The 13168-nt window shown below is 43.6% G+C and overlaps 1 protein-coding gene across 1 annotated transcript in view; it reads right to left on the minus strand.

Moving 5' to 3' along the window:
• LOC126092784 (signal-induced proliferation-associated 1-like protein 1) overlaps positions 1–13168 on the minus strand; it is a 175578-nt gene that overhangs the window by 71308 nt on the left and 91102 nt on the right. The window contains exons 6-9 of the mRNA XM_049908511.1: positions 7085–7212; positions 6769–6893; positions 1915–2153; positions 1390–1493 (exon numbers count right to left, since the gene is read on the minus strand). Coding sequence (XP_049764468.1) covers positions 1390–1493; positions 1915–2153; positions 6769–6893; positions 7085–7212 — 596 coding nt within the window. The remainder of the gene's footprint in view (positions 1–1389; positions 1494–1914; positions 2154–6768; positions 6894–7084; positions 7213–13168) is intronic.

Raw genomic sequence — 13168 nt, forward strand, 5'->3', positions numbered from 1 at the left:
ATGGACATATAAAACAGACAACTTAGCATGGACTTGCAGTAATTCAATGCTTAATATGTCCCACTCCAGCAAAACTGGCGTAGTATTTGCAACAAACGTGATTTTCTCCAACTTCTATTACTTAGATGCAAATTAGTCGACACATCTGTTCTACTATGTAAACAATGGTCTGCTTTTGTTAGGAGAGTGTCATGATCTAAACATTTCAAGTCATTTGAGTAGATCACAGGAGTTTCCAGAACATGAACACTAAAGAACTACAGTACAATTCGCTGGCATGTCTGTCTGGGAACCAAATTAATGTCTATTTAAAATGGTGTGGACTTTTTAGGTTCTCTATGTTCACCATATCCATCAATTTCTCTCTGACCTGTGAGGAGCTACCTTGCAGAAAGCCCGTGCACTAGTCTGAAAAATTTGTTTTAGCTCTGTTCTTAAATAATTGTTTCACAACAGTATATTTTAGTATTTATGGGACATTTGCTGAAACGATTTACAGACAGACAATAAGGGACTTTACAAAAAAAAAAATCTTCAAGTATATTTGATGAAATATCCTCAGTTGTTGGAACAGGGGCAAAAATTCGGACCTGAACTGTAACAACGAACGTTTTCTCCTTCACATCCACCACATTGCCAACACTACACATATTTGTTGTCTTCTAAAGTATTATTGTCCAATATGACCAGATAAAACTGACAGAAGAAAGCAGTATAATTAATTGTGTGTTCTCATAAAATAGGGGGTAATGTGTCATGGCTATGGTAAGGGACTTGGGTTGAGTATGATTAAAAGAAAAGTGGTTTCCACCATAGCAATATCCCTTCAAAAAGTTTCACACCAATTTTTTCTCAGAATGCCAAAATATTCTGTTGCCTTCCAATTACAGAGTGATAAATCACGATCATAAAAAATAAGAAATCAGAGCCAAAGATTTAGCTGCTCATTTTTCACCACGCACTTTCGGGAGTGAAATCTGAAAATGATGTCTTGCACCATCTGCCAAACTTAAGTGTGAACTACAGATAATCATGTCAATATTTGTGCCACTAATGGTAAGCAGTTTGCCACCATGGCAGAATGGATGATTTATGCTACTACATGTTAAACAGTGCATAGTTTTACCACTGTCTCATCCCCCAACAAGTACTGATCCATTGGCGCCTGTGTAGTGACAAACTCAAAAACATTTGAAGACCTTGTACAGTGGTGTGTTTGTGTTATTTTATTGTTATCAATGGAATTAATCACTCTTAAGCAAAAACTGAATGAATGTCTACTTTTACAACAATTAAACAAATGGCATAGTTAATCAAAAACTGATAAAACAAAAAGCATTATCAAGATCAATTAAAACTTTTAACTATCTGAATAATCATTTATCTTACCTGCTGCCTATTGTTTGGTGTGAAGGGCAGTAATGTGGATACGTGGAACATTATTTCACAGTCTTGATACTGAGCATATACGGAGTAGAGACCGGTCGAGTCCGCTAGGAAAAAATAAACATTTATGTAAAATATGACATGGAACGTTGTTTCCTCTTAAATATTATAGTCCAGAATGAATTATCCGATTTATAGGTTAGTAACATGTCATACTGCTAGCAAAACATCAGGAGATACCATAGCAAATTTTAAAATGGAAACTCATGAGGAAGTGTCACCACATATACATGGAGGACAGCTTGTATTGCAGTTTGATAGTTCATTGTCAGTTACTCTAAAAAGTTTACATAATATACATGGCATTTATTAATGATGTGAAATTACATATATCAATACACCAAGCACATTTAAGTCACTACAACAAATTGCGTTTTACGTCTCGAGAGTTTTTTCCTGAAACAAAATGAATAACAAGGGCTTTTCATCAAAAGTTGATGACAACACATCATTTAACAGACTACTTACTCTTGTTGTCAAGTCCAGCTCGATATTTGTCGAAACCACGCAGTCTTACTCGCTGACCTACAGTGTCGAGGAACTCTACCAGCGCAGGACCTGCATCCTCATTATTGTACATGTCTTCTTCAGAAGACTGCCCTGCTCGGCAATAAAGCACACCAACTTTGTAGTGTCTTATTAATGCCTGTTCATCGAGTTTCAATAGCTGCGCTTCTGTCTGAGGCGATGCAATCCCAAGACGCAGGCTGTAACCGTAGCAAAATAATAAAATTCAACTTGTTTCAATAAAGTAATTTTCCAATATTTTTGTACATTAAAATGAACTATGTTCATTCATTAAATTCACACTGAATTACATTTGTGTTGTTTTAGAAACCACAAGCACAGTTTTGAATGTCACAATCTATATCTCAACTGTAAAGCAAAGGGAAAAAGAGATAAAATTTTAACTTTGAACACAAATGACTGAACAGCAAAGAAAAATTAAAAGACTATAAACTATTTATACACTACAAATGAGAATGTAATGTTTAACATAACAAGAATCCACACAACAAGCCATTTACACACCCATGTCTCTGACTGTAAAATACTTGCTTTCTCCCCATCAAGTGTTGCTGTTCTTTCTGATCAACAACAAATTAACAGAAACTTGCATATTAACTAAAGTTGTTTGCACCAATATGGTTGTACAACTACCATCTTGTCTTTCTGTGGATAGCATTTTAAATAGAAACAACAGTTACCAATATCTACTGGCAAGCCTAAGTGTTTCCTTCTAATTCACCTGCTGCAGTCAACATTACAGTAATTCAATTTTGATACGTTTCATGCCATAAGTACAGGGCATTTCAAGATGAATATTTATTACAAAGTATTATGTTGTCAAAACTATCCATCACTGGGCCACACCTCTGTTATTGGAGGGATGAATACATCATCTAGTTTATTTTCACTCAATGTCCGTTGTCTTATGGTTGTTTGGTTACCATCACACATTGCAAAACTGCTACACCACAGCAAAAATACTCTGTTGTTTGTGAAGTGTAATTTTATGACTACAGTGCAAACACATTTCAGGCTGAGGTACCAAATTGATCCTCCAAATGGATGGCACATATGCACTTGGTGGTATCAACAATGTGGACACGAAATACTTATGTGAAGGAAAGAATCCTGGCTGCCCTCATGTCTGACAAAAATGTCATATATATTCAAATTTCTTTCCAACATAGTCTTACAAAAAAATCAACTCCTCATGCGAGGCAGGAAATACAACTGCCTACAACAATTTGGCATGTTTTGAGACATCGATTGGCTATCAAGCCGTACAAGTTAGGGTTGTTACAGGCTCTACATCATCATGATACCAAATGCAAAAATGTAGCATTTTCTGGCGAGCTTCAGAATGCTATTGACAATAACACTTTCATGCAACTTATAATTTTACTTTCCACCTTAGGGGAAAGTAAACAAACACAATGTTCGAATCTGGGACCTATAGAACCCATATGCGCATATATGAGATTCACCCAAAGTCCATTTCTTTTTTTGTACAATATTCCACTCTTCTGTTTATGCCCCATTCTTCTTTGATGGAAATACAGTTAACTGCCGGCATTATCTTGTTTTGTTACAATTCCAAGGCTGAACGAGGACAACATTTTTCAACAAGCACCGGCTCCCTGAAGTCACCAAGTGGATGAATATTTGACAAACTCCGCCAAGCTGTTGGATTGGTTGTCAAACAGCCAGCGACTTAGCACTTCTCGGCTGCCCTCCACAGTCACTGAATTTGACACCTTGCAATTTCTTCCTACAGAATTTCATTAAGGACAATGTTTATGCACCAACACCACCACAGAACCAAGAAATATAGATGTGAGAGTTTCGTAAATGTGTGTCCCAAGTTTCCTAGTCATAGGCATTCAAAAAACACACATTCTCTGAAGCACCCTATAGGTTTGTAACTTATGTTGATGCATGGGGGTGTGGAATGTCAGGAGCTTAAACATTATAGGGAAACTAGAAAATCTGAAAAGGGAAATGGAAAGAAGACAAGCATTTCTGGTCAGATGAGTATAGTGTGTTATCAACAGAAGCAAAAAATGGTATAACAGGGGTAGGATTTGTTATGAATAGGAAGATAGGGCAGAGAGTGTGCTACTGTGAACAGTTCAGTGACAGGGTTGCTCTTATTAGAGTCGAAAGCAAACCAACACCGACAATGATAGTCCAGGCACACGTGCCGACATCGCACACTGAAGATGAGGATGTAGAGATGGTTAATACAGTATGTAAAGGGGGATTAAAGTCTAATAGCAATGGGAGACTGGTATGCAGTTGTAGGGGAAGGAAGAGAAGAAAAGGTTACAGGAGAACACGAGCTTGGGACGAGGAGGTAGGAGAAAGACTAATTGAGTTGTGTGATAAATTTCAGCTAGTAACAGAATACTCTGTTCAAGAATCAAAAGAGCAGGAAGTATACTTGGGAAAGGCCAGGTGATATGGAAAGATTTCAATTAAATTACATCATGGTCAGACAGATTCCAAGATCAGATACTGTATTGTAAGGCGTACCCAGGAGCTGATACAGACTCAGATCACAATGTAATAGTGATGAAGAGTAGGCTGAAGTTCAAGAGATTAGTCAGAAAGAGTCAATATGCAAGGAAGTGGAGTACGGAAGTGCTAAGGAATGATGAGATAGGCTTGAAGCTCTCTAAGGGTGTACATACAGCAATAGGGAATCACTCAGTTGGCAGTACAGTTTAAGAAAAATGGACGTCTCTAAAAAGAGCAATCACAGAAGTTGAAATGAGAAAAAAAACACAGGTACAAAGAACGTAACTGCGAAGAGACCATTCTGTTGATCGACGAAAGAAGGAAGTACACAAATGTTCAGGGAAATTCAGGAATACAGAAATACAGGTCACTGAGGAATGAAATAAACAGGAAGTGCAGGGAAGCTATGATGAAATAGCTGCATGAAAAATGTGAAGAAATAAAATAAAAATAAAAAATAAAAAAAAAAGATTGTTGGAAGGACTGACTCAGCATATAGGAAAGTCAAACAACCTTCATAGAAATTAAAAGCAAGGGTGGTAACATTAAGAGTGCAATTGGAATTACACTGTTAAATGCAGAGGATAGAGCGAATAGGTGGAAAGAGTACACCGAAAGCCTCTATGAGGGGTAATACTTGTCTGATGTGATAGAAGAAACAGGAGTCAATCTAGAAGAGATGGGGGATCCAGTATTAGAATCATAATTTAAGAGAGCTTTGGAGTATTTAAGATAAAAAAGGCAGAAGGGATGGATAACATTCCATCAGAATTGCTATCATTGGGGAAAGTTGCAACAAACTGACTATTCAAGTTGGTGTGCAGAATGTATGAGCCTAGTGACATACCGACTGACCCGAAAAAATTTCATCCACACAATTTCTAAGGCTGCAGGAGCTGAGAAGTGTGAGAATTATCACACAATGAGCTTAACAGCTCATGCATCCAAGGTGCTGACAAGAATAATAAATGGAAGAATAGAAAAGAAAATTGACGGTGTGTTAGATGATGATCGGTTTGGCTTTAGGAATGGTAAAGGCACCAGAGAGCCAATTCTGACCTTACGGTTGATAATAGAAGCAAGATTAAAGAAAAACCAAGATACATTCACAGGATTTGTCAACTGGGAAAAAGCTCTTGACAATGTAAAATGGTGCAAGCTGTTCGAAATTCTGTGAAAAATATGGGTAAGTTACAGGGTAATATACAATATGTACAAGATCCAAGAGGGAATAATAAGAGTAGATGACCAAGAACAAAGTGCTCGGATTAAAAAGGGTGTAAAACTGGGATATAGTCTTTCACCCCTACTGTTCAATCTGTTCATCGACGAAGCAATGAAAAAAAAAAAAAAAAAGAGTGGAATTAAAACTCAAGGTAAAAGGATATCAATGATACAATCTGCTGATGACATGCGCTATAGTGATTGAAAGTGAAGGAGACTTACATGAACCGCTGAATGGAATGAACAGTCTAATGAGTACAGAATATGGATTGAGAGTAAACTGAAGAAAGACAAAAGTAATGAGAAGTAGCAGAAATGAAAACAGCAAGAAACTTAACATCAGGATTGATGGTTACGAAGTAGATGAAGTTAATGAATTTTGCTACCTATGCAGTAAAATAATCAATGACAGACAGAGCAAGGAATACATCAAAATCAGACGAGCACTGGCAAAAACGGCATTCCTGACCAAGAGAAGTCTACACTAGTATCAAACATAGGCCTTAATTTGTGGAAGAAATTTCTGAGAATGTACATTTTATGGCAGTGAAATTTAGACAGTGGGAAATTTGAGATGTGATGCTACAGATGAGTGTTGAAAATTACGTGGACTGATAAGATAAGGAATGAGGTGGTCCTGCATGGAATCAGAGAGAAAAAGAATATGTGGAAAACACTGACAACGAGAAGGAGGTGGAAGATAGGACATCAGTTAAGACATCATGGAATGAGTTCCATGGTACTAGAGGAAGCTGTAGAGAGCAAAAACTGTAGAGGAAGACAGAGATTGGAATACATCCAGAAAATAATTGAGGACGTAGGTTTGCAAGTGCTACTCTGAGATAAAGAGGTTGGCAAAGGAGAGGAATTCATGGTGGGCTGCATCAAACTAGTCAGATGACTGATGACTCAATAAAACCTCTATCCTTACCATACAGCTAAGATCCATGAATGGCTATTGCAGCAAATTACAATATAGCTGTCTATGTATTATTGTAGCAATCACTAGATGTGTATTTTCTTACACAATGTCAGAAAACAAAACTCAATGGGTATAAAATTGGTTCTTACCATGACAATTGTATTTCAGGTGCTATGTATTCCAGTACTTCCTTTGTACACATTCCCTTGTTACTATTTGAAGGTTTAATGTTTGGTATTGCATCCTCTAGAACAGATCCTCTCAGTGTTAGGAGCTGCAAAGAAAGAAAAATATAACTTACATGAAACATTTGTATTACTAACAATTGTGTGCCCTCCTATGTGTATGAATTAATGAAACTATATATGAATCATACATTGAAGGCAAACTTAACAGAAAAAAATATTGATTATAACTGGTGAAAGGATTATTTCCCTGTAAATAACTAACATTATTTTTGCTTACCTCAGTTGTCCTGATAAGCAGCCTATAAAGATACGTAGGTGATGCTTCTCCCCTCTCTAATCGTTCTCTCCTCAGACTTACAGCAATTGGTCCAAGGTTCTCATCCACACCAAACCAGTTTTGATGCTCTGAGAAAAATAAGAAAATTAGATCACTTATGGTCATTACTCTGTTATTGGTGGGGAAGGGGTGGGGAGGGGGAAAGAGAGAGAGAGAGAGAGAGAGAGAGAGAGAGAGAGAGAGAGAGAGAGAGAGAGAGAGAACTATTTTGAAGATTAAGAGCAAATTTGTCCAAGTGGCATGCTGTAATTCATTTTCAGTTGTTGAGATTAGTGAAAGTGAAACGAAGAGTTCCTAAAACACACAAAGCTAACTGAATTCAGCTGAACATCATGAGGATAGCTCAAGCTGGATCCATCTCACAACTCTGCCATTCACCAGATCACACACTTAGCCAATGGCCAGTGACTACCAGAAGATAGGACTGGCATTGCAGTGGTAATGAATCACTGCAAACCAACTGCATTGTGGTCTAAGAAAAAGGTCAGAACTCATCTGTCAATCAAAAGATACAGATTATTGTATAAAGCCAGTGAAAGTGATTTTTAGTAGGTCGTCGTCGTCGTCGTCGTCGTCGTCGTCGTCGTCGTCGTCGTCTTCAGTCCAGAGACTTTACATAGTGCTTGTTGTTCACTCTCAGAATCTGAAATATTTACAAAGGATGAGTTTGTCGGACTCTTGCAAGACTACGATAGTCTCAGCCACATAGATTGAGTGGTTTTCGTCTGCAGTCCTTTTTTTTTCTCTCTCTTTGTGGTTTTAGGGCGCACAACTTCAATGGTCATTAGCGCCCTGACGACGTTAAGAATGCACCGCGAGGCACAAGTTTAAAACAACAACTAAAAGGGAAAACACGATAAAAGACAGACTGACAGGCATAGGATTAAAAAACAGCATCATCAAATGTCCTTAGTGAGGTTTGTCAAATTGATAAAACGAAGAACACGAGCAGCTGCTCATGGGTCATCCACTAAAACGGCATCTAAAGTACATGGCAGGTTAAGATCGAGACGCAGTGCGTTAAAATCCGGACAGGACAGTAAAATGTGGCGGACCGTCAGCAATTGCCCACATGGGCAGAACGGCGCCAGCGCAGCCGTCAGCAGATGGCAATGGCTGAACCGGCAGTGTCCAATTCTAAACCGGGCCAAAACTACCTCCTCCCGCCGAGAAGGGCGTGAGGAGGACGTCCAAGCCACGGGAAGAGGTTTCAAGGCCCGAAGCTTGTTGGCTGTAAGGGCAGCCCAATCGGCATGCCATAGTGATAAAATGCGCCGACAAATAACCTTGCTAAAATCTGACGAAGGGACACAACAAGAAGCTGTCCGAGGCTGGAGGACTGCAGCCTTGGCCGCGGCATCTGCAGCTTCGTTCCCAGGGATACTGACATGGCCAGGGACCCACATAAAGCTAACCGGAGAACCGACGTCCACCAGCTGCCGAAGAGAGTGTTGGATCCGGTGCACGAAAGGGTGAACCGGATACGGATCACTGAGGCTCTGGATGGCGCTCAGGGAATCGGAACAGATGACATAAGCAGAATGTCGGTGGCGGCAGATGTAAAGAACAGCCTGGTAGAGGGCAAAGAGCTCAGCTGTGAAGACCGAACAATGGCCATGGAGACGGTATTTGAAACTTTGTGCCCCGACAATAAAAGAACACCCGACCCCGTCATTGGTCTTAGAGTCATCTGTATAAATGAAAGTCATATTGATGAACTTCGAACGAAGTTCCACAAAACGGGAGTGGTAGACCGAACCGGGGGTAACCTCTTTTGGGAGCGAGCTGAGGTCAAGGTGAATGCGGACCTGAGCCTGGAGTCAAGGTGGCGTGTGGCTCTCGCCCACTCGAAAGGTTGCAGGGAGTGAAAAATTAAGGTGTTGAAGGAGGCGACGAAAGCGAACTCCAGGGGGTAGCAGGGCAGAGACATACAACCCGTATTGACGGTCGAGAGAGTCGTCAAAAAAGGAACGATAAGACGGATGGTCGGGCATTGACAGTAGCCGACAGGCATACCGACAAAGCAGTATATCGCGCCAGTAGGTGAGTGGCAATTCGCCAGCGTCAGCATGAAGACTCTCTACGGGACTAGTATAAAATGCTCCAATCGCAAGTCGTAAACCCCGATGTTGTATGGAGTTGAGGCGGCGTAAGATGGATGGCCGTGCAGAGGAGTATACGAAGCTCCCATAATCCAGCTTGGAGCGGACGATCGACTGATATAGACGAAGTAGGGCGGTTCGATCCGCTCCCCACGACATACCACTGAGAACACAGAGGACATTTAAAGAACGGGTACAACGGGTGGCCAAATATGACACATGTGGAGACCAGCTAAGTTTCCTGTCAAATGTAAGGCCTAAAAATTTGGTTGTCTCCACGACTGGGAGAGCAACGAGACCGAGTCGTAAGGACGGTGGGAGAAACTCTTTGTAGCGCCAGAAGTTAATACAGACCATCTTCTCGGCAGAAAAATGGAAGCCATTGGCGACACTCCAGGAGTAAAGATGGTCAAGAGAACGCTGAAGACAGCGCTCCAGGACACGTGTACACTGGGCGCTGCAATAGATGGTAAAATCGTCCACGAAAAGGGAGCCTGATACATCAGCTGGGAGACAATCCATTATTGGATTGATCGCGATGGTGAAGAGAGCGACGCTCAAAACTGAGCCCTGTGGCACCCCATTCTCCTGGCGAAAGGTGTCTGACAGGACAGAACCCACACGTACCCTGCACTGTCGATCCATTAAAAAGGAATTAATAAAAAGAGGGAGGCGACCGCGAAGGCCCCATGTATACATGGTGCGTCTTCTCGGCAGAAAAACGGAAGCCATTGGCGACACTCCAGGAGTAAAGACGGTCAAGAGAACGCTGAAGACAGCGCTCCAGGACACTTGTACACTGGGCGCTGCAATAGATGGTAAAATCGTCCACGAAAAGGGAGCCTGATACATCAGCTGGGAGGCAATCCATTATTGGATTGATCGCGATGGTGAAGAGAGCGACGCTCAAAACTGAGCCCTGTGGCACCCCATTCTCCTGGCGAAAGGTGTCTGACAGGACAGAACCCACACGTACCCTGAACTGTCGATCCATTAAAAAGGAATGAATAAAAAGAGGGAGGCGACCACGAAGGCCCCATGTATACATGGTGCGGAGAATGCCCGCCCTCCAACAGGTGTCGTAAGCCTTTTCCAAATCAAAGAACACAGCCGCGGTCGGGCGCTTCCGCAATAAGTTATTCATAATGAAGGTCGACAAGGTAACCAGATGGTCAACAGCAGAGCGGCGCCTACGAAATCCACATTGTACATTGGTAAGTAGGCGTCGAGACTCGAGCAGCCAAACCAATCTAGAGTTAACCATTCGCTCCATCACTTTACAGACACAGCTGGTAAGCGAGATAGGTCGATAACTGGAAGGCAAGTGCTTGTCCTTCCCCGGCTTAGGAATCGGGACAACAATAGACTCGCGCCAGCATGCGGGAACATGACCCTCAATCCAGATGCGATTGTAAGTACGAAGAAGAAAACCTTTACCCGCAGGAGAAAGGTTCTTCAGCATCTGAATATGAATAGAATCAGGCCTTGGAGTGGAGGACCGTGATCGGCCAAGTGCGTTTTCGAGTTCCCGCATGGTGAATGGGGCATTATAACTTTCACGATTCAAGGAGCGGAAGTTAGGTGGCCTAGCCTCCTCTGCCTGTTTGCGGGGGAGGAAGGCAGGGTGGTAATGAGCGGAGCTCGGAACCTCTGCGAAAAAGCAGCCGAAGGCATTGGAGACATCCTCAGGGGCCACAAGGACGTCATTCGCGACCGTCAAGCCAGAAACTGGTGAGTGGACCTTAGTGCCAGATAGCCGGCGCAGGCTACCCCAGACAACAGAAGAAGGAGTAAAACTGTTGAAGGTGCTTGTGAAAGCAGCCCAGCTGGCTTTCTTGCTTTCTTTAATAATACGACGACACTGAGCACGTAATCGTTTATAATTGATACAATTCGCCACTGTAGGGTGGCGTTTAAAGGTGCGTAAAGCACGTCGACGAGCACGTAAAGCGTCTCTACATGCTGCGGTCCACCAGGGGACCGGTACGCGACGTGGAGAAGAAGTAGGGTGAGGGATGGAATATTCAGCAGCAGCGAGAATGACTTCCGTGAGGTGTGCGACCTGACGATCGCAGCTTGTGAAGGTTTGATCCTGAAAGGTCGCCCTGGAAGAGAAGAGCCCCCAGTCTGCCTTGGAGATGGTCCAACTAGAGGAGCACGGAGAGGGGGTATGCTGCAGGAGATGGATAACACACGGGAAGTGGTCGCTCGAATATGTATCAGAAAGGGCATACCACTCAAACCGGCGTGCAAGTTGGGGAGTACATATAGAGAGGTCTAAATGGGAATAGGTGTGAGATTTGTCCGAAAGAAAAAGTAGGGGCGCCAGTATTGAGGCAGACAAGATTGAGCTGGTTGAAAAGGTCTGCTAACAGGGAGCCCCTCGGGCAGGATGCTGGAGAGCCCCAAAGGGGATGGTGGGCATTGAAGTCTCCAGTTAACAAAAATGGGGCAGGTAGCTGAGCAATAAGTTGCATCATGTCTGCCCTGGTAACGGCAGATGACAATGGAGTGTAAACGGTACAAAAGGAAAACGTAAAAGTGGGGAGAGTAATGCGGATGGCAACTGCCTGCAGGCCGGTGTGCAACGTGATGGGATCGTAGAAATATCATCCCGGACCAGCAACATAACCCCTCCATGAGCTGGGATACCTACCACAGGGGGTAGGTCAAAACGCACAGAGGTGTAGTGTGCCAAGGCAATGTGATCGCATGGGCGTAGCTTCGTTTCCTGGAGGGCTACGACGAGCGGACGGTGCAAGCGGAGCAGCAACTTCAAGTCCTCTCGGTTGGAGCGAATGCTGCGAATATTCCAGTGAATAAGTGCCATCGTAAGAAAAGGAAGATGAAAGAAGGGGTCACCTCGAAGGCCGCTGGGGGCCTGGCTTCGAGCGAGCACTGCCGCCGCTATCAGTAGGCAGTCAGTCATCGTCCATTGGGTCTGTAAGTTCATCGGCCATCTTGGGAGGATGACCAGGAGGGGGAGCTTCCTCCGCCGGAGAACGGCCAGGTGTTCGGCTACCAGCGGTGCGGCCAGGCGAAACGGATGACGGCCTGGGGCGGCAACCGCTGGGTGGCGCAGGAGAAGAAATGCGCCGTGGCGGAGAAGGAGAACTGTGCTTCCTATGAGCCTTCTTGGAAGGACGTTTGGTGGAAGTACCGGTCGAAGGCTGGGAGGTCGAGGTACGTAGGAAGTCTGCACGGGATGGTTCCTTCTTGAAGGCCCGTGCATCAGACTTCTGGGTCTTCGTCTTAGCAGAAGCTGATGAAGGGGCTGGTGTCTGTGGGGTGATGGGAGGAAGAGGAGACGTCGACCGCGCGATCTTAGCACTGGCCGAACGGACGACCATGGTGCTGAAGGTCAGATCGCATGTCTGGGTTGCCACCTCCCGGGTAGTCCGAGGAGAGGCGAGGACAGTACTGTATTTCCCCGTTGGGAGCAGCGTGGGTTTCCTACTAGCCAATAGCTTGCGAGCAGCCGAGGTGGACACTTTCTCTTTGACCCGAATTTCTTGGATACAGCGTTCTTCCTTATAGACAGGACAGTCGCGGGAGGATGCGGCATGGTCACCCTGACAGTTCACACAACGAGGAGACGGAGGCGGACAGTCACCCTCATGGGCATCCCTGCCATAAGTGACACATTTAGCCGCATTGGAACAAGACTGTCGAGTGTGATTGAAACGCTGACACTGGTAGCAGCGCGTAGGTGTCGGGACATAGGGGCGAACAGAAATAACCTCGTAGCCCGCCTTGATGCGCGATGGCAGCTTAACACTATCGAAGGTCAAGGAAAGTGTCCGGGTCGGTACAAGGTCATTGTTGACCTTTTTCATGACCCTATGGACAGCCGTTACGCCCTGCTCAGCGAGGAAAGATTGAATCTCGTCAGTCAATCCGTCGAGGGAGCTAGTATAGACTA

Source organism: Schistocerca cancellata, chromosome 7 (genome assembly GCF_023864275.1).
Source record: "Schistocerca cancellata isolate TAMUIC-IGC-003103 chromosome 7, iqSchCanc2.1, whole genome shotgun sequence".
NCBI classification, from domain to species: domain Eukaryota; kingdom Metazoa; phylum Arthropoda; class Insecta; order Orthoptera; family Acrididae; genus Schistocerca; species Schistocerca cancellata.